This window comes from Cornus florida, unplaced genomic scaffold, assembly GCF_030987335.1.
Source record: "Cornus florida cultivar Cherokee Brave unplaced genomic scaffold, ASM3098733v1 CherokeeBrave_3.0.0_Hap2_Chr05, whole genome shotgun sequence".
Lineage (NCBI taxonomy): Eukaryota > Viridiplantae > Streptophyta > Magnoliopsida > Cornales > Cornaceae > Cornus > Cornus florida.
Genome location: NW_026775575.1, coordinates 69,469,809 through 69,495,420, shown reverse-complemented (window position 1 = coordinate 69,495,420; position 25,612 = coordinate 69,469,809). Strand labels below are relative to the sequence as shown.

Here is a 25,612-nt window from a genome sequence, read left to right as displayed (position 1 = left end):
ACATCAGCGAATACGAACCACATAAGCATCAAAAACGAAAAAACTTCAAAGAAACTAAACAATAAGCTAAGACATGACCACTGCCATGAGAACCCTAGCTTAAACAGTTTCTGTAGGAGTAGAACTCCCTGCACCAACTAATATAGCAATTTTTGTTACAAAGGACTGGGAGGAGTCAGAGGTAACAAAGTCGGTTAGTTGTATCCCCATCCTTCAGATGAGACAGAATTGACACTAGCCAGACTACGTGGCGGACTCAAAGAAGCCATCTGACTCACCTCACCACTTGCTACACCCTTAAGTTGCTTATTCCCCTAAATCTGAGCCGCAGACGAACCACTCGAGACTGTATTTCGACGTTTGCAACCCCTCCTAACCATAGTAGATTCCTGACTATTGAAAGTGGCGGATGAATCAGATCGAGTCCCTATACCCCGAGCTAACTTCACTTTTCCTTTCTTCCTTCCTTTTGCCATTAGGTCCCACCTCTCCAATGGTAAAATTCGACCTTTAATGGGGGACATAACTGGATCAGAATTGATCTTATCCTCCACCCGCATCGATTCAACATGACTTTGAGAAGAAGAACCCCTAATCAGACCCACTTCAGGAGCAGGAATTTGGTCCCCACCAGGAGTAAAAGAGGAAGAACAAAAGCCCTAGTAGACCCTTCCCCATGACCATCTCCACCTACGAACCTATTCGGAATACCCACACTGGACAAGGCAACCACTGCATGTTGCATGTTAAGCGACTGGTTAAAGGAAGGAAGACCCAAAGGTCTCACATAAATCTCACGAGATTCACTAGGCCAGTCCTTCTCTTCCTTTTAATCGAAAAAAAAAATAATGTCGCCTCATTTGTCATTTAGAGCATTTTACACCATCACTTCCACTCATCAAACAAAAACCTAAAATCTTTTTCTTTCATCACCCATCCCACCTCGTCTTCCTTCGATCCTTAAGTTACGTAATTCTTTTCAATGAATGTCATTCACGCGTTATGAATGCAGTGTGCTCTCTCACATTCATTTTCACTCTGTGTAATTTAAATTATTCCGTTCTCGCTTTCACTTTCGTCACTTGCGACTCGCGTTGATTTGTACCAGCCATAATCGGGCCAAATTTTATTTACCAGGCCCATCACCATCAAACAAGTTAGGCCGAAATTAGGCCCAATTGAAAAGGCGACCAAAACGTGTCCATTCGAAGCGGATAAAGCGTGCAACGGCGAAACCGCAGTGTGGGGCCACGTGTCCAAGACAGTTTTGGCACTCATAGTCTCCCATCTCTCAACCACGCGCCCGTGTATCCACTCTCCTACGTACTGACGTGACTATGTTTGGTAGAAAATCAAATTATATCAACTAAATAAAGCAATTAACGCTAGATTTGAGCATGAGATAATTCTCACGAGTAACGGACTTGGAAGGGTCCACTGTGTTCTGTAATGGTTTCCGATATTTCTGTGTCTATATATATACACAGTACTTACTATATTAAATGCTTGTTGCTCAACAAAGAAAAGAAGAGAGAGAAAGTGTAGAGAGAGAGAGGGGGAGGAGTGAGAGTCGGCGCTTTCCTCCATTGCACACATCTCAAGCACCACTCTAATTTATAGAGCATCTATGTTTATGGGTATATATGTATATGGGCGTGAAATTGATCTCTTGTAACGGTTGTTTTTGATGGTGTAGTGGAGGAGGAGAGGGTTGTGATCCTCGTTTTCTGCTTTGGAGATTGGGGATAATACCCAAATGGATTACAACAATGACAAGTATGTGTTGACCTCTATTTCTCTTGATTTTCGGCTTTTGGTTTCTGGGTTTTTTATTGATGGATTTGTTATAGAAATGTGTGTGTTTTTTTTGGGTATTTGTGAATTTCTTTTGACTGAAATGCTGGGTTTATGGGACGAGTTTGCTTGATTTTATGAATTCTCTTCTGGGTTTCGTTTGATTATAGTCCGATTACAAAGCAAAAAATCAGTGTTAGAGTGTAGATTTTGATTCAATGATTGGGTCAATGTTTTTTTTTTTTTTAATGATATATTTTTAATTTAGTTTTTATTAGGCTCAGGGTTAGCAAATTTGTCTAAACACAGATAAACGATCACCTTCCATTTAATTCAGATATGTACTCTCTCTCTCACACACACATACACACTCTCTCTGTAACACACACACACACAAACAGATCTGATTGCTGAATTCATTCCCTTTTTCATGCATTTGAAGTTTCTGGAGGACCTGACTCAGTGTCCCTTTAGTATCCGCTTAATGTTCTGATTTCTCCTAGTAACTGGATCCACTACTACTCTTGCCCTTATTATGTGGTTTATTAAGTTTGTATAGTTCTTTCTTTTTGTTGTCATCCCATTGAATCATTATTAGTATTGTTTTTGTCTTTGTTGGTTCATAGGTTGTATTTTTCCCTTTTATTTATTTTATTCTTTTGAACCAATTCATTCTCTATATGTCACTACAATGGAGCAAATTTATTAGTTTATGGCCTGAAGATTGCTTGATTTTTTATTTTTTAACTTTATATGCGTAAATTTTATTTTTTAACTTTTTTTTATTTTTTTTATTTTAATGTGTGAAATGCAGTGAGATGTGGGATTGGCAGGGAGAGGATTATTGTCTCCCGAAGGGTACAACTAATCTTGGTGAGTTTGGCTTTGGATTTTGATATATTAGTAAGTCACGTACTCGAACGAGTTGCTAATGTTGAATGGCTCTAATTGTTGAGAGCAGACATGTCTCAATGCATATGGGATGGAGTGAGCCAGAATGGAGACCTTTCCTACATATTTGATGAAACTACCCCGATTAAGGAGTGTGGGGATATGGCTTACCATGTTACTGACAGTGGTAGTTTTTTAGTTATTCCTTCCTTCCCAAAATATGTCGATGTTAGCTTCTAATTGTTAGTGAAATTCGAAGGACAATATTTGATTTGAAGAGTTGAATTGCAGAAAACATGAACAAGGAGTCAGGACAATGCAGGGAAACTTCTTCACAAATAAAGAGGCGCCGAATGCTACAGTTTGACGACCAAATCTTGGATATTCCCATTTGCAATGAGGAGATGTCGTCCACGTTCTTAAAATCAAAGGTTGGTACCAAACTACCATTTCCTTGTTGAAACTTGAATTTGTGACATTGAACCGTAATGCACTGTCTGCAAAATGTGTTTATATTGATTATTACAAAAGTTATTGTGCAGGTTTATGCCTTATGTTTTATCATGAATTTTTTTTTTAACAAGCTGAAAAGAACTTCTTGTACACCTCATAGTACATGCATATCTCTTTTATATTTATTTATGTATCTCTTGAAATAGTTTAGATTTGGTTTGCGCTAATTAACTGATCAGTTGTTCTTTTATTTTATTATGCATACATAATTCATCAAGTCAGGTACAAGCTCTGGTGTTTTTAGTTACCAATTCATGGATTGGAATTACTTGTTAGTTCTTTGTTTGTGATATGGAATTAATTTCTATAAAATCATTTTACGTGTGCCATGGCTGGTGCTTAGGACTGTGTTATTGGTTTTATGTTTAGGAGAGGGATGATTCAATTGAAGGGGCTTTATCTGATATGTCGCAGTGGGTTTCAGGGTTTGCAGGTTTGTCTCTTGTAAACTCAGTTCTGACATGTATAAGAATTCAATGTTTATATGGGGGTCTTTAGTAATAATTTATTGTGTATCAGAAGAGGTATCTGCATCTGGTTACAAGGGCCCGGATCAGTCATCTGAGGGGTGGCTGGATTGCTTGAATGATGCTGAGATGCAATTCAGCCCTGATGATATGTATGCTTTCTTTTTCTTTTATCCTTCAACTTGCATTTCAAATCAGTACTATTTTCTCTATAAATTGACTCCTTAATATGTGCAACAAAGGAATCTGTCTGAGGCATCCGATGTTCAAATTGACATTACAGGTACGTTACCTCTGTCCAATTATGTTTTCTGATTTTTTTTCCCCTTCATTTCCTTGACATTTATTTTAGTCCATAAATGTCATCCAACACGTGAATCTGTCTTGGGCATCATCTCTTCTTTTATTTTTCTTTCTTCATTTCTTAATATTTACATTAGTCTGTAACATTAGTTCACTTGTGCAGAGTTCTGCAACAACACAACTGAATATGATGCTAATATGGTCCAGGAACGTCCCTCTCGAACTCGACGAAATGGCGTTTTTAAAGGTTCTCTCTCTTCTCAATTTTCTCTTTGTTCGCTTATATTGATTAAACTCAAAAGCTGCTATAGATCCTGGAGTCTTCATGGAAACTTCCCAGTTAAGGTCACTTTAATACCAAAAAGCATCCTGATAATGTCCATGGATCTGCACTGTCAATAATGTTTATCTTCAACATAATAAACACATAAACTTCATATAGTTGAGCTTATTTCACTTAACATCAATGGTTTCGTTTTCAATACTTAGGTAGGAAGTCATACATTCGAACTCCCACAAAGTTGGCTTCTTCTGTTGCCTATCCCTTTGCCTTCGTTAAACCATGTGGTGTCCATGGAGATGTAACCTTAAAGGACATAAACCAGAAGATACGCACTCCACCACCATCAACATTGAAGCAAAGTAAAGAAGATCCATCTTCTTTTCCCACGTCAGCATTTTCTGGGAAGCCTGTCGTTGGTAAAACTAAAATTCGCACCGAAGGAGGAAAAGGCTGCATCACAATCATGAGAACAAAAGGCTGAGTAGATTAGTGCCCCTTAAATTTTCCTTTTTGTTGCTTTGCTCCATTACTTTTGAGGTCGAGTTTCTATGTATCATCCTGGGGCCACCTAATATAGAAGTTACTGCTTCATTGTTAGGTCGGTGTTATTCTTAGGAGTTTATTGTTAATCATGTGAAATGTTCATATTTCCTGGTGGTTTTCTAGGTAAGAAATACTTGTTGTTTTGTTGGGACTGATTCAGAAATACCTGATTCCAATGAGGACCTTGCGTCTGAGAGATCCTCCTACCTTCTTTTGTCTTTAGAAAAACTTTGTTAATGCTTTTGCCTAATTTCTTTAATGCAAAGCCTGTGTTTTATTGGTATCTTGTGCTGCTTAGTCCTCTTCTTTTTTACATATTACTTATTCTTTCTTGATTTTGTGTGGCATGGTTGATTTGGTAACTGAATATTGAGCGTGCTAATAAATGAGACTCAAAGAAATGAATTTCCGGATTTTAGTATGGTTTGATTCATTTTAGTTCCGTGTACGGTTCTTGGGAGCTTTAAACTAAAGAATGGCAACAGTAACATCTTGGGAGGAATTTTGTATCTTACAAAGCCACATGAGGTATCAGTGGTTGAGAAATTTCTCTCATTTTCTGCTGTTTGGTTTCATATAAGTAGAGGGCATGTACAGAATTTAGAACACAAGCTAATTTGACTTCTTGCACAAACATGTGTAATGGACCATTCTTTTTTGCCTTTTCTGTTCATGCAAACTATAGTTTCAAATATGTTATGAGTATAATGCATATATTGATGTGCAGTTGTGTTAATGGGCTTCTCTTACTTGTTACATCAATCATTTCTAATTGTTGATCTATATCTATATGCTGAATTTGTCTGATGGTAGATGTACATAAGCTGCGGGATAATTATTTTATTTTTGTATTTTCATGTTTTAGTGTGTGTGCATCTTCATTATTTTATTTGTTGTTTGCTGACTTGCCTCTCCCCCTTATTAGTTTGAGTCTGTGCTGCTGAGCGTAAAATATTTTTTTTGACAGTAAAACCTGAAGTGCTTCCCCTCCCTTATTAGTGTTTGTACGTCTACATTATATTGATTATCCTCAGTAATGTCTTGGAGGATTTGGTGCTTTAATATGCTGCGCCAAATTCCTTAATGCTGATGAAAGAATTTTGCTTTTGCTTTTATTGGTAGACGGATAAGTTGAAACATCGACTCATCCTCACATGCATACTTTTGCCTACAAGCACATTCTTTGATGAGGGAAATTCAGAGTTTTCTCCCATCAGAATGAACGTCTTCGAAATACACGAGGTAAGTTTAAAATTTTTGAGGTAACTTTTGTAACAAAAGACCGTAAGATAGAGATTTTCAGCTTACTTATTAAAAAATAAAAAATAATATAGAGATGTTCAGCTCTTTAGGTTAAAAACCTTAGGTTTCTGTGTATTAAAGGTGAGTTTTACTAGTGTATCAATTCAACCAATTTGTTCATTAGTTTTTTTTTATTCAGTTTAGTTTTGAGTTCAGGTACTCACAACCACTATTCTTGTCAAATGTTAGGGCCCTGATGAGGTATTTATTTCGACGCATTGGTTATAGAATTTAAACTATAGTTAAAACATGAAGGAATATAAGTTTTACTGTCATTCCTTGATCAAAATTGTAAGTTCTTGTGGAAAGAGTGATGATGCTGTTAGATGTGGAAGGTATCCTTGTTATTGCAATGTTTAACTGTATGCAGAAATAGTTGAAGCATGGGTAAATAAAAAGAGTAATGCTATTAATGCCGAAGAGTTTGAACGAAATGGGGAGTTGAAGACTCCCCATTTCATGGATACAACACAATTGGATTCCTGGGGCTCTTAGTTGAGTGTATCTAACGGATATGGGATACGGAGTTTTCGGCTCTCCATTTCATTTAAACTCTTTGGACTTTAAAATCATTATCGAGTTAAAAATGGAAGCTTTTAGTTTTGTTGTTCATTAGTACAGTTACCTTGGGAATGGAATCGAGTTGTGGCAGGCTTGCTTGGTGACCAGCTTTAAGAGAAAGTAAAAAGTGAAAGATTGTTGAAGGAAGTAAAGGCCTGTCATGAACCCTCATGCTCTTCCACTTTCTTTGCCTGTATTGTTGAGTGTAAAGTTAAAGCTGTTTTCTCATGATGGAGATATGGGCATTTGATATTATAATGCTTTGGAAGCATGCAGCTCTTATTTTTAATCATAGGATGATGTTCAGCTTCGATCTCCATAAAATTTAGAATGTTAAAATCGGAATGTCGGGTTTGATTGGTTTGTTACTCGGAACATAGTTTTCGGCGTTAAGAAAACAGGTAACTATTTTTAGAGAACTATAAAGGACAAATCTCTTAAACAAGAGCCTTCTTGAGAACAATCGTTTATAATTATCTGGAAGTAGAGGGTCTGTTTGGTTTGTAACTATGAAAATAGTTTTCTAACTCTGTTTGGTTCAGTTTTAAAAAAAAAAAAAAAAAAACTGTTTTCTAAAAACCCAGTTATAAAAATACTCGTTTTTAGATAACTGTAAAAAAAATTGTTGTCTAAGAGTAATTTTTTGTTTTATGAGTTCTTAAGAAGTGTTTTCAAAGTTACAAACGTTATAAGTAATAAGTAATTTTTTGTTAGGTAATAATATTGTTTAAAATACTTCTATTATTAATTTTACAATAATCTTCTGTAATGGAGTATTCTAATATGTAGTAATAGTAGTCCTTTATATGTCTTTATAAAAATAAATAAAAAAAATTAATAAAAAAAAGAAGACAAAATTGTCTAAGGCCTCGTTTGGATTGAGAGAATTGGAGAGATTTGGAGAGAAAAGAAAGGGAAGGATAGAGTTTAGTGTGTTTGGGTGGAGAGAATTGAGAAGAAAAGAAATGATTGGAAAAGATTTGGAGGGATAGGCTATCCCTCCAAATCCCTTCAACAGTGTGAAACCAAATCCCTCCAAAATTGACTAGATTTGGAGGGATTTGGAGAGAAATGGTTCTACTGACAAAAATAGCCTTGAGAGAGAGAGCTTGAGGAGAGTTGAGAGAAAGGGGCCGGCTGAAGCTTAAGAACGGCGACTGAACTGGAACGGCGACCGAAGTGAATATATATATATATATATATATATATATATATATATATATATATGTATCATTTCAATCAATCGTTGAAAAAATATAAAAACACCTGAAATTCAACACATATATTCAATACTGAATTGAAACAGCGATGAATGGAACTAAACTCAATCTTGATCTTGCAAGGGCCACAATCGGGCGACGAAGGCTTCAAGATAAGGGGAGATTTGAGCGTGGAATTGACGGTGGTTTCGGAGTCGATCGGAGAATCTGAAGAGTCGAAGGTGATAGAAGAATCCAGAGAGCCATGAGTAATTGTCCAATTCGCTTCGGAGCTCCATGAATTGACGTGAGATATTTCCATTGTTTCTACTCTCTCTCTCTCTATCTTTTGAATTTCGATTGGTTCAAGTAGGAGTGTTGTGACTTCTGAATTTTCTTCTTCTGATATAGGGCTTGAGTTAACGAATTTTCTTTTAATATCTTGTGATATATATCTAATAATAATAATAATAGAAAAACACATTTGGAAGATTGAACATCCATTTAGAGAGAGAGAGAGAGAGAGAGAGAGGGGGGCTGAGAACGAGAATAGAGATGGAGGCTATTGGGGGAGGTTGAAATGATTTGCCCTATTCAGGTAAGATGAAATTAGGGTTTACAAAGGGAAAGAGAAAAAGGGGTAAGATGGTAAATTATTATTTTCTTTCTTTTCTTTTCCATTCATCCAAACAAAAATATTACCCATTCCTTTCTTTTCTTTCCTATCCATCCAAACATGAATATTATTATCTCTATCCCTTCCTTTCTTTTCTTTTCTTTTCTTTTCTCATATAATCATTCCCTTTCTTTTCTCTCCTGTGTATCCAAACGAAGCCTAAAGGAATGAGAAAAAAACAGTAACTTAAAATATAAAAACTCTTCTTGAAGTGGTGACGTTCAAAGTACATTATTCCAATTCTTTATGAATTCAAAGTACAATTAATGTTTTTTATTTTTATTTTTAATGTTTTCTTGTCCTTAGAAAGTGCAATGATACTGTTTATCACATGTATACGCTTTAACCAACAACAAGTGGGCCCACTTAAAGCCCTTTGTTGAATATGAACTTCGCATTTATCACATGTACACGCTTTCTAGTTTATTTCGCATTTTAATGACGGTCAAGCTTGTCAATTGAATAGAAAATAAGTTGTTAATTCTTGATGTTGTTTAGCATTGTTGAACCCTTCACATTTTATTTTGAAAGTTGGAAAAGAACAATTAGACTATAGCCTTCTGGTAATATAGGATCGTATTGGATTATATTTTTCACATTTAAATGTTACATTGACATGTTGTTTTGGATTTGGATATCAGTAATTGAGTTACATATTTGAACCCTCCCAAACTCGTAACACTGGGAGTTTCGCGCGTTAAATTAGTCCATTTTTCCAGAGCTACACGTTTGAGACTCTTTTTTAAAGAAAATTTGGCATCATTAGCCTCCAGCCTTTAGGATTGTGGGGCTCAAATTTGGTTGGATAGGACAATCATGTAACACATTGGTTACGGTTATGGGTTCATTAGAGAGGGAGTTATTTATCCATGTGTTAGGAACTTTGGATAGGCACGATACGACGAGTACAACATGATACGAATATGAGGATATGATAAATAATATTACAAAAAATAAAATTTAATTTTTTTTTAATAAAAACATACACATAAGGGGATTTCTCCACTTTTTTTTTATTTTTTTATTTTTATTCTTCTATTTTTTTTTTCTCTTTTAATTCTTCTTTGGGCTGTCTCTCTAATTAATTTTCCTTACATTTTGATATTAAAATGTGAATATTCCTTGATATTAGAAATATTCCTTGGCGTATACGTCTCAAACCATGTCCTTGCCATATACGTCTCAAAAAAGTAATCATTTTAAAATGTGAATATTTCTAGTCTCATCCGACGTGTGTCGGCCATATTCTCAGCGTGTTTGTATTCTCGACGTGTCCAATACTGTCATGACACCTTCGACACAGTATTAAACAGGTTATTTCACACCCTAATTCAAATGTAATCCAATTCAACCTTCAACAAATCCACAGTCAAATCTTCAATCTCCAATTGAGAAATTCAATTTAAAATACATGGTGGATTTAGGTTGCCAACAATTTTTGTTAGGAGGGAGATAAGAGAGAAGGTATAGAGCAACTCTCCATCATTTGGGTTGCGTTTGTTTCAATGTAACATATTTAGGTTGCCAACAATTTTTGTTAGGAGGGAGATAAGAGAGAAGGTAGAGAGCAACTCTCCATCATTTGGGTTGCGTTTGTTTCAATGTAAAATATTTATTTTTGAATTTTTTTTTATTTTTAGATAAAATAAATATTTTTTATTTTTACTTATTTGGTATTGAGCAGAGGTCTAGGTCGAGTATAAAATAACTTCTTAAAAATTGATGAATAAATTATATTTATTAGATTTTAATTTTTTGATAAGTATTTTATATTTGTTAGGAAATTGATGAGTATATCATCATTTGGTATAACATAAAGTTGGAGGGAAGCTGAGAATGCTTGGATGAGACACCATAGTTGGTCAAAAAGTGGAAGGAGAGAGAAGAATAAGTATGGTATGCTGTGTAAAGTGAGTTATTGTTCTTCATCAAGTTTTGTAAAATAAATATAATGTGAATTGGTGAAACAATATAAAATCCCTCATTTCCTTTTCTTACCTCATTCTCTTTCCTTTCATTCAAATAAAATAAAAAGGGTTCATCCATCCTTTTTACACTCTCTTAATTAAAATTTTTATCCTTCCTATCAAACGAAACATTAAATATTAAAGTACTAAAAAATAGAGTAATAATTATACTAGCCTCAAAAAAGAAAAAAGAAGGAAGAAGAAGAAGAAGAAGAAGAGTATGTATAGGGTGAAAGAATATAAAATCCTTCATTTCCTTTCCTTTTATCAAAGGTGTTGCCTAGTTCTCTTTCCTTCTACTCAAATGAAATAAGAAGAGGACACATTTTCTTCTTTAAGAACGTTTCATTCGTCATTTTTACACTATCTTCATTTAATATTTTCTCCTTTCTATCAAACGAAACATAAAATTTTAAAATAGTAAAAAATGGAGTAATAATTATATTAGCCTCACCCAATTTTTTTTTTCTTTTTTGGTGAGTCGAACTTGAACTTTGACATAAGTTAGGGGAGTACTGTAAGATTATTTATTAATTGTGTGGCCCACATGATTTGGACATGTGATATATTTAATTAATTAGTAGTTAAGTAAATAGATATCAGATTAATATTATATTATTTGGTCAACTTATTAAATTACCTTTTTGGTAATTAATTATTGGAGAAGTGTTTTCCTATTCATTCCTTACTTTAATAGAAAGTGGAATTAAGGTTACTGAAAGGAAAACTGATCATCTCTCTGTCTTTATAAAAGTGCATATATCCCATCAATTATGTACGCTAATAAAACAACACGTATAAAGTTTTATATGTAAGAAAAGTTAAGAGAGAGAAATCAGTTTTCACGCTTTGCCTATTGTTTGGAGTTGCACCTTAGTTCGTTGTTAAAGGATCTCGACGTTGGGCTTGATCTCAACAAGGTTTGCTATCATGGATTGAGGTATTTATATTTAACTACTTTATTTATGCATTATATGAATGTGAAAATAATAGAGTTCTAAGATCTTATGATTCATATTTATTTGTGATTAATGCTTGACACGAATTATTAAAGTTTATATGTGGTATCAGAATTATAATTTAGGAACTCATTGTTTTTCACTAACGTTGCATAAATAATATGTGTTTTTGTTTATGAATTACCGTATTATGCAATCATGATCCGAAACTGTACCTCATCTTCTAATAAGTAGACTTTTGGGACAATTTGGTATTACAATTCTATGTCATTCAAATAAGGTTTTATAACTTTTCAAATGCTTTTACAAAAGCAATGAAATGATATGCTAATAGACAAATATTAGGTTCTTGATTTTTGTGCACAATATGACGAATATATATACAATTGAAAAGTTAAGTTTCATGCATGATCTGTATATAAAATTGAAAGGTTGATATTTGTGCCTCATCAATTTATAGGATTGAAAAGTGTTGTTATGGTACTCAACGTTATATATATATATATATATATATATTATTAAATAAATAAAGTATTTGTATTTATTTATTTTAATGGAAATATAATTTTTTAGAATAATGTGTGAGTCTAAAAATTAAATTTTATGTTATTGGACATGCAAATAATTATTGTTTTGTACCCAAATATACATACATGATGGAGAGCCAATTTTACATTGATTCAATTATAATCTTCATGTCCGAAAATAAAAATAATATATTTTATTATGTATATAAAGTAAAAAGGTATTTTATTGAATTTTTGAACTATTAAGTTTCTGGGATCGAACCTACCTAAATTTGGATCCATCAGTATGAGTATGTGTGTATAATGTTAAATGGGTAAATTAATAATGAATTAGTAACTAACTAATTTAATATTCATGTTATATGAGGGTTAGTAGTTACCGAAGTGGCCTAACCATAATAGTTGATAAATATTAATTTTAGTAATAAAGATAATTGCAATATTTTATAAATTATTGATACTTATGATTTTTTGTAATATTCATGAATATTGAGTTTATTTAATTATGAAAAATAATTCCTCAAAGGGAACAGATTTTCAAGTGATTAAATGAAAATTAAGGGGTTGTATGTATTTTTTAATTAGGTAGATATATGATATCCAAAGATAACTTATCTGTTTAATTAAATAATGCATCACCAATAAAAGTATACATATAAATACATGTAAGCATCATTATTATTATTTTATAGTTGTCACCCAAAGGTGTACTAGTATAGTTATACATTGTATTTATATTTTAAGTTATATATACGTGTTGTTAACTCAAAGCATTATTGTTGTGCGTATTTTATCTTATTATATTTGTTTTATTATATCCCTTAATTCGCATGTTACATTTGTTATGATTCTCAATCGGACTAACTTTTCATAATGGAATGAGTAAGTTAAGTTCAAAATTTGGATGTGCTAAATCTTGATTTAGCATTTTAAATTGACAAACCTACTGTTATACTGATAAAGACAGTGACAAAGAAAATATTCTCCATAAAGTTTAGCAGAGATCGAACAGATTAAGCATTATGATTATGTAAATAATTATTCCAATAGTGATAGTGCTAAGAAATATTTGACTAGAAGAATATTTTCGTATTATACATAAATATCTAAAACGAAAAATTATTGATTGATATCATTACTATGCATTTTTTGTTAGTACTCGTTCCATGTATGAACATGTTTTTTAGATGACTAATGCTGTTGCATAATTAAGAACCTTATGGATGATTGTGGATAAGAATTTTCTTATTCAATTTATTCTCAATTTTTTATCTACTCAGTATGAGTCATTTCGAATTAACACTATTAAGATAAGTGGAAAGTGAATTAATTAACCATTATGTTAATTTAGGAAGAGACAAGGCTTAAGTAGTAAGGTAATCATTATATTCATCTGATGACTCAAAAAGTTAGAAAGAAATTTGGGAATAAGCCTGAAAAGACATTAAGTGAGTAACACCCAAAATTAAAAGATTTATGTCAATCTATTAAAAAAAGATAATGTAATAATGTAAAAGTGTCATTTATGTATCGAACATTTTTAGAAAGATTACATGAAACATAAAGAATGATTCGAAAAATAATAGTAAGCCTTTGACTTTTGTATATTTTAAATTACTTATTGAAATTATTTCTAGCACATGATAGGTTGACTTAAGTACTAATGTTTATATATTTAATAGATGCAATGATTACTTATGGCCTAAAATACAAATTCAAATGAGAATATCTTATTTATTAGAATTGGGAAAAAAAATTTATTGAAATCATTGAGACATTTTGTTTAGTCTTATACAATGGATTTTATTTAAATTATTTAAAACTCTTTATATTTTTTCAATTTCCCATAATTTGATTTTATTTTAAAACTTTATATTGATGTTTTTTTCTTTAAATTTGATAATGATTTTTATTCAAGAAATTCTAAATTATGAGTTATGGTATTCTTGTTGATGATTCCTGTAAATTCAAAATCGATAGTTTATTTATTAAAACACTTATGAGCTTACATCATAGTGTTAGAATTGAGCGTAACTTAATTAATGAAAATTCATTTATATTGTGGCAAAAAAGACTAGGACAATATTCAGTGAAAAGTTAGAAATATTAGTAAAGGATGTGATTCTTCTGAATCTAAACTTTACTGATTTTGGGGTGTGTGTGGATCGTATTAAGGATAAATAAACCAAACACACAAAGAAATGAGCAACAAGAAATACATAGCTTTTTAAAATTATTCGTACAGACATTTGTAGACCTTTTGATATTTCATCTTTTGGTGGAGAAAAATATTTTATCGCCTTTATAGTTGATTTTTTACATTACGAATATATCTATTTGTTGCACGAAAAATTTCAAGCAGTGGGTACTTTTGAAGTATATATAAATGAGGTTAAAAAATAACTACATAGAAAAGTAAAAATCATAAGGTCATATAGAGGTGGTGAATATTATGGAAAGTATGATGAAACGGGGTTAAAACTCTAACCGTTTGCTAAACCCCTTGAAATGTATGACATTTGTGCTTAATACACTATGCTATACATGCCACAGCAGAAACGTGTAGCTGAAAGGCGTAATCGTACTCTTTATGGATATGGTTATGAGTATGTTAAGTAATTACTCGTTACCCATAATGTTATGGATGTTAAGTAATTTAAAGAGTACAAGTTTTACTATCCTAAATATAGTACGATAATTATTGAAACCGGTAATATCAAATTCATTGAGAATGGTAAAATCAGTGGAAGTGATAAAAATAAGAATATGATCATTTCAGAAGTTAGGATACAAATCTCTTTACCTATAACTTCTAAAGAAATAATTGTTCTTTCAATTATTGAACTGTATAAGAACGAAAAACAATTGAATGATCAACAACTCCATGATGAGATTGTCACCAATGAATAGATTGTAGAAGAATCATAAGGAATAATATCAAGACGATCTCTAAAAAAGAAAAAAAAGATTTGTTATTCATGATGACTATGTAGTATATTTGTAAGAATTTGATTTTGATATTGAGATATATAAGTATTCGGTTTTATATTCAAAAGTCATTAACAGTAATAATTTTACTAAATGGATTAGTATCATGAATGAAGATATTATAAAGAAATCTTCTTTCCTGTATCTAAGAAAGACTTTTTTAGAATTATTATGGCATTAGTAGCTTATTATGATTTAGAGTTACATCAAATGAATGAGAAAACAACTTTTCTGAATGGGAGTTTAGAAATAAGAAGTATATGTGGATCAAACTGAAGGCTTCACATTAAATGGTAAAGAATATATGGTCTGTAAACTTAAGATTTCAATATATGAACTTAATCAAGTTTTCCAACAATGATATATTAAGTTCAATGATACCATTATTTCTTTTGGTTTTAAGGAAAACACTGTTAATCGGTGTATATACCAAAAGGTTAGTGGGAGTAAGTTTATATTTTTGTTTCTATATATTGATGATATTTTATTTGTTAGTAGTGGTATTAGTTTATTATATGAAACGAAAGGTTATCTCTAAGATTATATGCTCATACTTACATTTTTATGAATATGTGGATAATAATTAATTCACAATTGGTTATTTATTTCTTTTGACCGGAGGAACAATATTATGAAAAAGTGCAAAGTAATTTATTATTACTTTATCTATTATAAATTTTTTTATTTGACACCTGCTTTGAGGATACAATTTATGGTTGCATAATTTATTTCAGAAGTTGGAGTTATGGGTACCATTTCAGATTGCTGAAAATTTATGTTTCAATTGTTGATCTTCTTATACGAAAAATGATATGTATTCTAAAGTTGAAATATTTTATCATTAAAGAAGATGTTTAGAAACAATGAGTATTTATTGAATATATAAGTACACAACTTATGATTGCAATCCATTAACGAATAGACTACCAGCTAAGACATTTATGGAACATATTGAAAGAATGGATATTGAATGTAGTCAATGATGATTATTTTTAATTGTAGATTGCTTAACAGTGCTTATATATATTTGATATTTTGCGCTCATTAAATGTGTTTATAATATTTCTTATTAATTAATGTACATGTACGTATTACTTTAATAAGTGGTAATATGAATAGTCTTAGAAAAGACATTATTATTAGATCATTATTGATACTTCTCATTTATAGACTATGTTAAATAGGTTACTAGTGTTGTGGTACATGGAAGGGAATGTATCATTTAGTGATATATAACTGCCATGACTCGCATTGGTAATTTATTTACCATAGTATTATGATGACCAATTTAATTACCCAATCTGATTTTATGGTGCACACTAATGACTATTTTACTAAATAAAAGTTATCATATGGTCCAAGTGGGAGAATGTAAGATTATTTATTAATTGTGTGGCCTACATGATTTGGACATGTGATATATTTAATTAATTAATAGTTAAGTAAATAGATATCAGATTAATATTATATTATTTGGTCAACTTATAAATTACCTTTTTGATAATTAATTATTTTAGAAATGTTTTCCTATTTATTCCTTACTTTGATGGAAAGTGGAATTAATGTTACTGAAAGGAAAACGGATCATCTCTCTGCCTTTATAAAAATGCATATATTCCATCAATTATATATGCTAATGAAACAACACGTATAAAATTTTATGTGTGCAAAAGGTCAGGAGAGAGAAATCAGTTTTCACACTTTGCCTATTATTTGGAGTTGCACCTTAGTTCGTTGTTAAATGATCTTGACGTTGGACTTGATCTTGACGTTGGATTGATCTCATGTATCGAGGTATTTATATTTAACTACTTTATTTATGCATTATAGTAATGTGAAAATAATAAAGTTCTAAGATCTTAAGATTCATATTTATTTGTGATTAATGCTTGACACGAATTATTAAAGTTTACAAGTACCTCTACCAACTGGGTTATTTAACTCACCCCACCTTCACTTGAACTTTCGAAAAACAAAGAAAAAGAATGCAAAATTTCACCATTTATTATCTACCTTAAATTTACCATTTGTTCCTTATAAAATGATCAGTACTTTATTATTTGATATTATGATTTTAATTTTAAAAATAGAGTTACAAGTTAAAGAGGTTGAAAAATAACTCAAAATCATCAACTAATAAGTTTTGTCATAAAAAAAATTGAAACAACCTCTTTGCAAGTCAAAGGGTATCATAATCATTTTGCATTTTAAAGGTACTCTGACAACTGAAGACATTTGAAGTATGAGCGAAATATAGATCAGAACTTCAAAATGTGAGAAAAAATAATTTTTATATTAAGTAGTTACTGAATTACTAGATTTATTGTTTTTAATTGGTCATTTATGTAATAAATAAGAGAGTGAATCCTTCACTTACTTGTATTTTGCATAAATAATTAATAAAAAATATTTAATACAAGTTAAAATCAAAATGTTCTTAAAATTTAACCTTAACTTAGAATGTCAGTGTAATTTGTTCTTATTATTAAGAGGGATCCTTAGACACAGTATTTTTCCTGACTGACTCAATTTAGTCCCTTTTTTTTTCCCACAACAAGTGGATAATTCAACTCTCACGTGAGAGAATATATATTTTTATGATATTATATAAATCGTGCCATTTTAGTGTTAGTACCACATTCCTACTATTGAGTGTGTGTCGCGTATATCTAACACGCACACACTTTCTCTCTCTTCTTCAGTTTCAATTAATGGGAACAAGACTGTTCTATGCTTTAGCGATCTCCTTATTGGTTGTCTTCAACATTCCTGACATTCAGTGCAAGATTCCGACGACTCTGGACGGTCCGTTCAAGCCTGTTACCGTCCCTTTTGATCGGACCTTGCGCGGTAATGCCGTCGATTTGCCGGACACCGATCCCAGGGTTCGCAGGCGCGTCAAAGGATTTGAGCCCGAGCAGATTTCTGTTTCTCTCTCTGCGACCTATGATTCGGTTTGGATTACTTGGATTACCGGTTAATTTCATTTGCCTTTTCCTCATTCGCGTTCAATTTGACTGTGTCACTCGATAATTTTACTTCTCTTCCAATTCATTGAATTTTAAAAAAAATATATATTTCCTTTTTTTTTGTTAAAGAACTGTACTTGATAAAGTGAATATTAATTGGAGAATTAGTACAATGTTATACATGTTGATATATTGCTTTGAGATATAACTGTTCCAATTGTTCTGTTTGTTCATCCTAAAATTCTGTTTCATTCCAAGGGAAGTTCATCAAAATTTAAATATATATTGTGTGTCAGTGTGTGTATTTTAGGTTTTGGTATATCGTCCATGCTGCTTGTGAATTAGGGTGTAGTATGTGTAGTGGATATAAGTAGCATATAAGTAGCCATTCTGGTTTGAGGTAAAAGTTGGTGCTAAATGTCATAATTTTATTGTTTGTAGTTTTTATGTGGCTGCCATAGGAATTTTAAATTGTTTATTGCCTATAATGTTTTTATAGGCAATATACAATTTAGCCATTTGAGTGAGGACATGGCTTTAAATAGAGTGGAATAAAAAACACAGGATTCATGTAGCAGACTCCAATTAGTTGGGAAAAAGGCTTGGTTGTTGATGTTAAATTGCCTATAATGTTTATGAACTCGCACAGGAATCCCAAATTGGTTGCAACGTTAACTTGTTAGATCCTGAAACTTCTTGTTGTATTGCCTACAATGTTTTTATTTTAAATCTTAGATATGTTTATGAATTTGCAGGGGAATCCCAAATTGGTTACAACGTTAATCCGTTAGATCCTGAAACAGTCTCTAGTAATGTTCGTTATGGGATGTTAAGACGTCCCTTGACTCATCAAGCCCGGGGCTACTCTCTTGTCTACAACCAGTCATATCCTTTTGCAGGCCTTCAGAACTATACTTCTGGGATCATCCATCATGCTCGTCTTACAGGTGTGATCTACTTTCTTTCCCTTATATTATTTTGTAGGTTTGTAGTTTTTGTGTATAAGAATTTCATTATGTGAATGAGTATATAATTTGACTGCAAGATTGGAAATAGACTCACTCTGTAATGAGAACCAGATAATGAAAAAAGCAAGATATTTTCTTTACCCAATGTCAAATAATAGTCTTGCACTTTAAGGGTAGTCTAATTGGTGGAAAGTTTACTGGTTGGTCTGTTTTGCACTGTACTTCATAATTCCTATTGTACTTTGGCTATGATAAACTTATGCTGGTCCGAATGTTAGCACCTAAGTAATAAAATAAATGTTGGTTGCCAATGTTACAGTTAATGCTTTTAAATTGCAAAGATATTTTCTGGAAGGATTGAAGTCTTTGGTTATAAAACATGGTTATTGATTAACTCTGACGTTATGAGAAACCATGTCATTGTTGCCTTAAATAAGTGAAATTAAAAGAGACATCCAATCACCTATAGCACTGTTGCCCTTGAAACGATAAATGTTTGTCATAATTATATGTTCACAATCTAAGTTCTTAAAACCATCAGTGTTATCTTTTGGGAGCTCTTTTCTTGACTTCAAACTTTTCTGTGCATCCATTGCACATATTAAAAAGTTTTACAAAATCAATAGCTCATTTATCCACTAACTACTCTGTTCAGCAATACGTTTTCTTTACAAATTCTAATTTGTAGTTCATATTTCATTTGTTTTTAGAGGATAAAGACGGATGCAAATGGAAGCAATACCAATAAATACACAAGTTTTACTTCAACTGTAGGGAAGGTTGTGATGACCTTGTGGACGGGTGTGCCGTGGGCGGGTGCGAGAGACACTGTTAGGTTACCACACTAGCGAGTTATGGGTGCACAGTCCCACATCGCCTGGGTAGAGGAAAGGTGAAGTGCTTATATGTAAGTGTGTCACCTCCAATTGGTATGAGGCCTTTTGGGGTGAAATCCAAGAGCAAAACCGTGCGGGTTCAGGCCCAAAGCGGACAATATCATATCATGTGGTGGAGTGGTCGTTACAAATGGTATCAGAGCCTGACCCAGCCAGAAGTGTGCCGACGAGGACGTCGGGCCTCCAATGGGGGTGGATTGTGATGACCTTGTGGACGGGTGTGCCGTGGGCGGGTGCGAGAGACACTGTTAGGCTACCACACTGGCGAGTTATGGGTGCACAGTCCTACATCGCCTGGGTAGAGGAAAGGTGAAGTGCTTATATGTAAGTGTGTCTCCTCCAATTGGTATGAGGCCTTTTGGGGTAAAGCCCAAGAGCAAAACCGTGCGGGTTCAGGTCCAAAGCGGACAATATCATACCATGTGGTGGAGTGGGTCGTTACAAAGGTGCTATTATATATATAATAAATATTGAAAATTTGATACAAATATTAAGATGTGAAAAGATACCTGGGTAGTATTTGGAGTTTCCTTATTTAAGTTTAATGCTTTCTAATGTACAAGTTCAAAATTTGGCTTATGATTATCGTTGTGATCAGAAAAACTTGATGTTTTGGTTATTCAAGACTGTTGATATAAGCATTTTACAATAAAAGGGCAAATACATAATTTCTTGCAAGACAGAAGTTTAGAGATTGAGTTGAAGTTCATTCTTATTTTTTTCCCCCTTACTCATTAGTTTTAAGGCAAAGATACCTGGGTAATAAATTTTTATTTATTCTAAATAGTTATATTGCTGGTGTACTTTTATGTGTTAATAGGAGTTTAGGCGTAGATTTGCTGGACATTTAAGTATAACAGCATTCCATGAGTGAAGTTTAGTTCATGTTGTTGGATCTTTATATGGAGTCTTTTAAAGGTCTTGAATGGTCGTAGTAGTCAAAATGTCAGAATTTTTATTTGGATTGTTTATCCTGTTAGAATTAGAAGAAGTACAACCTATATATATGTATGTAATCTATATATTTAACGAAATTGTTCTGTGAAAATGGTAGTTTTATTTGTATTGAAGTTGAACTTAGGGAGTGAATCATTGGGACTTCTGGGTGTGATTCATTGATTCTTCTTCTTCATCATCTTCTTCTTCTCTTCTTATTTTCTTTAATTACTATATGTTTACTGTACACAGCCAGATTAGCCCCTCTTTCAACACCAAACTTCTGCCCTATGTAGTGTAACCAACCCTAACCCTTTGTCTTCAAATAACACTCAGACACTACAGCTAGTTGTCACGCTGAATTTTCAGGTTTTAATTTTCTGAAATTCCAGCAATTGCCATATTCCAAAAGGAACCAATTCCACCATCGCTAACAATAATGCTTGGTATCTCTTTGCCACCAGTCTAAATCCTAATTTACAATCTTTCTTGATGTAAGTCTTCCATAAAATCAATACAAAGCACCATTTTGATTTTTCCAGTGCTCTTTTGAATCACTGTGGATCCTCCATATAGGTGCTTTTTAAATTTTTTTTGGGGATCCTTTCAGATCTAGTGCTTTTTAAATTATCAGATCCTCCATATAAGTGCTTTTTAATATGCATTTTTTTTTGGGAATCCTTTCAGATCTAGTGCTCTTTTTTTTGAATTTTCAATTCTAGTGCTTTTAAATTTTTTTTTGGGGATCCTTTTATATTTTCCATAATATAAGTTAAAAACATCAAGAGTGCAGGGGTAAAATTTAATTTTTTATTTTCTCAAAGAATAATAACCGAATTCCATAAATTTTTCTACGAGCTAGCTTGACAAGTGACTAGGTTCACTACCTATCTCGCCTTGCCTACCTATCAGTTTTAGGTAGCATCTCTTTACTAAAATGATACTACAAAAACAGGATGAATTAAAAAGTATTATGGTGCATTCTAAACTTTGCACTAACTATATTGTGTTCTATGTAGGGTTGAAACCTGGCACACTATATTATTATCGGTGCGGTGATCCTTCTATACCAGCAATGAGTGATACATTCTCTTTCAAGACAATGCCTGTTTCTGCTCCATGGAGCTACCCAAAAAGAATTGCAGTTGTGGGAGATCTGGGTCTTACATACAATACAACAACAACAATCAGTCACTTGATTAGTAATAATCCTGATCTTGTCTTATTGATTGGCGACGTCAGTTATGCGAACCTATACCTCACAAATGGAACTAGCTCTGACTGCTACTCTTGTTCATTTTCGGATACTCCCATACATGAGACCTATCAGCTTCGTTGGGATTATTGGGGAAGGTGAAAGTATTTCATGTACCTATTTATTTTTCCTGCTATCTTTTTGAAAGAAAAAAAAAATTTGAAGAAAAGAAAAAAGAATTTCCCTCCATTTATTGTGTACCTCTATGAATATGTTTGTTTATGTTGCTATCATGTGATGTTTATTACAGGTTTATGCAGAATTTAGTTTCAAAAGTTCCATTAATGGTGGTGGAAGGGAACCATGAGATAGAAGAACAGGTTGAAAACCAGACTTTTGTTGCTTACAGTTCTCGATTTGCTTTCCCATCTAAAGAAAGTGGATCTCCATCCACATTGTATTACTCCTTCAATGCGGGGGGAATACATTTTATAATGCTTGGGGCTTACATTGCCTATAATAAATCAGGTCTTACATATTTTGCCCTTCTTTTTATTTATTCTTCTCCACCTTGTGTTGGACAATGTTCTATTGACTCCTGAAGTGCAGGCTCCCCATATTATAGCTTGTTTACAGAGTAGCTATTTGAATGCCATCCAGAATTGGAGCAGTTTTTTTTTTTTTTTTTTTTTTTTTTTTTTTTTTTTTTTTTCACACAAAAACGGAGCAGTTCCATTGTTTTTGGCATTTGAAGGCATAGAATCATGTTTAAGAATTCAATCGCTTCAAAATGAAAGATATGCCCAAAAAAGTGAAGACATTTTTGCAATATTGCCATTAGTAGAATTGGATGTACAAATCCTCTTCTACTGGATGGTGTGCTGTTTGATGAATAAATTAGCACGTGACAGTGGAGAATAAAAATTTATTGATGCATCAAGTATAGTTCCTCATATTTTTACCCTGGGATGTGATTCAGCAGTTATGGACACAAGTCCAATCGATTTAGAATTATGTATCAGTTATTTATCAGAGTTGACTAAAATATAAAATGTAAATATAATTGGGGGCTAGAGGGTCGATAGTTAACTATTATCCAATATCAATTATATACTTATTTTCCAAAATAATTGCGAGATGCAGGGTTGATTGCTATTTGTTATTCAGTACCTCTTGCTTGTATGAAGTATACACTTTGTCCATTTGAGCTACCACAAAATTGAGCAGTTCTTTATCTATCGATTTCTTTTTTTAACAGCTGATCAATACAAGTGGCTGGAGAGAGACTTGGCTAATGTTGACAGATCCATAACTCCATGGCTGATAGCTGCTTGGCACCCTCCTTGGTACACTTCTTATGCTGCCCATTACAGAGAAGCAGAGTGTATGAAGGTGGCAATGGAAGAGTTGCTCTACTCTTATGGTGTTGACATAGTCTTCAATGGACATGTAAGTGTTGATATCCACCTGATGATGATGACTATCCGTCTTAAATTCTTTTTATGGTCGACGTACTTGTGACAGAGCTGCATGTGAAAAGTGGAATTGGATCAATTAATTTAGTGTGTGCAGTTCACATGTCAGTTACCATCTTTTACAAGCAGCTGATATAAAGTTCATTTGAATACAATGAAAACCAAGTAAAACATATTTCAATGCGTTACGAAAATCGTAATGATTTTAAGCAACCCTTTAGACTTTGTCTACATTCTTAAATGCCACCATTTTGTATATCTCCTTACATCTTTGTTATACACAGTATGTAATATTTATAATGAATAAAATAAAGAAAGGAAAAAGTAGTAGTGGTTATTACATATGCCAGCAGTACATTTCTGACTCATTTAAAGTTCTGTTTCTGTTTGTGCAACAATTATGATCAGGTTCATGCCTATGAGAGGTCAAATCGAGTTTACAACTACACGTTAGATTCATGTGGTCCTGTTTATATCACAGTAGGAGATGGGGGTAACCGAGAGAAGATGGCCGTTGAACATGCTGATGAACCTGGTAACTGTCCACAACCATCGACAACTCCAGATCCATACATGGGAGGCTTTTGTGTGTCGAACTTTACAACTGGCCCAGCAGCGGGTAAGTTCTGCTGGGACCGGCAACCTGATTACAGTGCCATCAGAGAAAGCAGCTTTGGCCATGGAATTTTAGAGGTACCTCTCTCTTTCTCTCTCTAATTCAGTTTAAACCACAAACTTCTCCAACAATTGAACTAGTATCTTAAATTGCAGGAAAATTGAACAACAAATAACAAGTTCGAATTTAAACTCATGAAAGCAGTTGAGTCTTGCTCTAGTTTGTCACTAGTAGTCTGACTCCCTTCTTGATCAAAGCTACACATTGGGTTGTAGTGGACAATATTAAGAATTTATGGGTTGACTTTTCTGTAACTTGTCCTTGAACCAGCCTTTTTAGATGCAATTTTATTTTATTTTAATTTTTTATTTGTTATTATTGTTTTAATAAAGGGCAAACCTAGTGCACGAGGCTTCCACTATTTACGCAGCCATACCTCTACGTGCAGAGAGACTGTTTCCTTGCTTTGAACCAGTGACCTCCACCAGGTCCCAGTGGAGCAACCTTACCATTGTGCCAAGGGCTTGCCTTTTTGTTTAAATGATTACACAAATTAGTATGGATAATAGACAAGTGTACGATAAATTTGGATGAATGAATTAGGATGGTCAATGGTGGGGAGATTTAAAGTAAGTAAACGATCAGTTGCCTTATCTTTTACATCTGCTCAAATTGAGAAAAGACATAATGTAAGATTAACGTATAAGATAAATGTGCATCATGTGACTCCCTCATAGCTAGACAAAGGGCAGTTGTACATAAAAGTTTTTATTCAAAATGTGAACTTTCAGTTACACGTATAAGCTGATGGTGAGTTGAGAAACTATGTGAAAAATGTAATGAGATTGGATAAGGTTTGAGCTTGACAAGAATTGTCTAGACGAATTTTTTGGTCCTTAGGTTCTTTAGTCCTGCAGTTGGGACATGACAAGATTTTTATGACTCATATTCTAAGATCGAGTGAAGCCAATTTATGATCAATCTGATTATGATTATGATTTATGGAATACAGGTGAAGAATGAGACTTGGGCCTTGTGGACATGGTATCGGAATCAGGACTCGCACAGTATTGCTGGGGATCAGATTTACATTGTCAGGCAACCAGATATATGCACTGTCCATCCAAAGGTAACTAAAAGCTGGTTTGCATCCAGGTGAACTCTAACCATAAACACGGTTTCAACGGAATAGCCATAAACTATCCAAGAGTCAAAATATAGCAAAGTAGAATAGGATTTGGCAGCATCTTGCCGCGATTTATGGGGCTTGCCTTAGCCCCTTGTAATGCCACAGATTTAATGATAAATTCTGCGAAGTTACTATGGCGCCCTTCCCTTGTGTAGCGTCAATCCACAGTGGAATGTAAACCATATATTTTTGCAGCAGTCATTACATTATTGTATTGTGAACCTTAATGTGAAAGTGCCATAGGGTGCTCTAGCATAACACACAGTTGAAGAAGAAATTACACATGCTCACACAATGCCATAGGGTGCTCTAGCATTCTGTTGTGTATTTGTATTTTTGGATGTGTGATAAAACTAAAAGAGAATGCTAAAGTTCTATTTATCAATTGGCTTTCT

General features: G+C 33.1%; 2 protein-coding genes across 4 annotated transcripts; both read left to right on the top strand.

Moving 5' to 3' along the window:
* Positions 1-1,411: 1,411 nt before the first annotated feature.
* Positions 1,412-5,077, top strand: LOC132306760 (protein XRI1-like). Of its 3 annotated transcripts, none has more exons than XM_059804309.1 (9): positions 1,414-1,776; positions 2,609-2,667; positions 2,756-2,872; positions 2,977-3,116; positions 3,568-3,631; positions 3,721-3,817; positions 3,908-3,948; positions 4,132-4,215; positions 4,458-5,077. In XM_059804309.1, exons 1-9 carry the CDS (start codon positions 1,757-1,759, stop codon positions 4,730-4,732), a joined length of 897 nt encoding a protein of 298 aa, XP_059660292.1. In that variant the 5' UTR covers positions 1,414-1,756; the 3' UTR covers positions 4,733-5,077. The 3 variants fall into 3 exon arrangements, with proteins under 3 accessions (XP_059660293.1, XP_059660292.1, XP_059660291.1); XM_059804308.1 differs by having other exon boundaries at positions 1,416-1,776; positions 3,718-3,817; XM_059804310.1 differs by lacking the exon at positions 2,756-2,872 and having other exon boundaries at positions 1,412-1,776; positions 3,718-3,817.
* Positions 5,078-17,609: 12,532 nt separating this feature from the next.
* On the top strand, positions 17,610-25,602 carry LOC132306759 (purple acid phosphatase 15-like). Its single transcript, XM_059804306.1, has 7 exons — positions 17,610-17,949; positions 18,698-18,889; positions 21,762-22,095; positions 22,248-22,465; positions 23,196-23,386; positions 23,821-24,105; positions 25,041-25,602. The coding sequence occupies exons 1-7, from the start codon at positions 17,685-17,687 to the stop codon at positions 25,185-25,187; spliced, it is 1,632 nt and encodes a 543-aa protein (XP_059660289.1). The 5' UTR covers positions 17,610-17,684; the 3' UTR covers positions 25,188-25,602.
* The last annotated feature ends 10 nt before the right edge of the window (positions 25,603-25,612 follow it).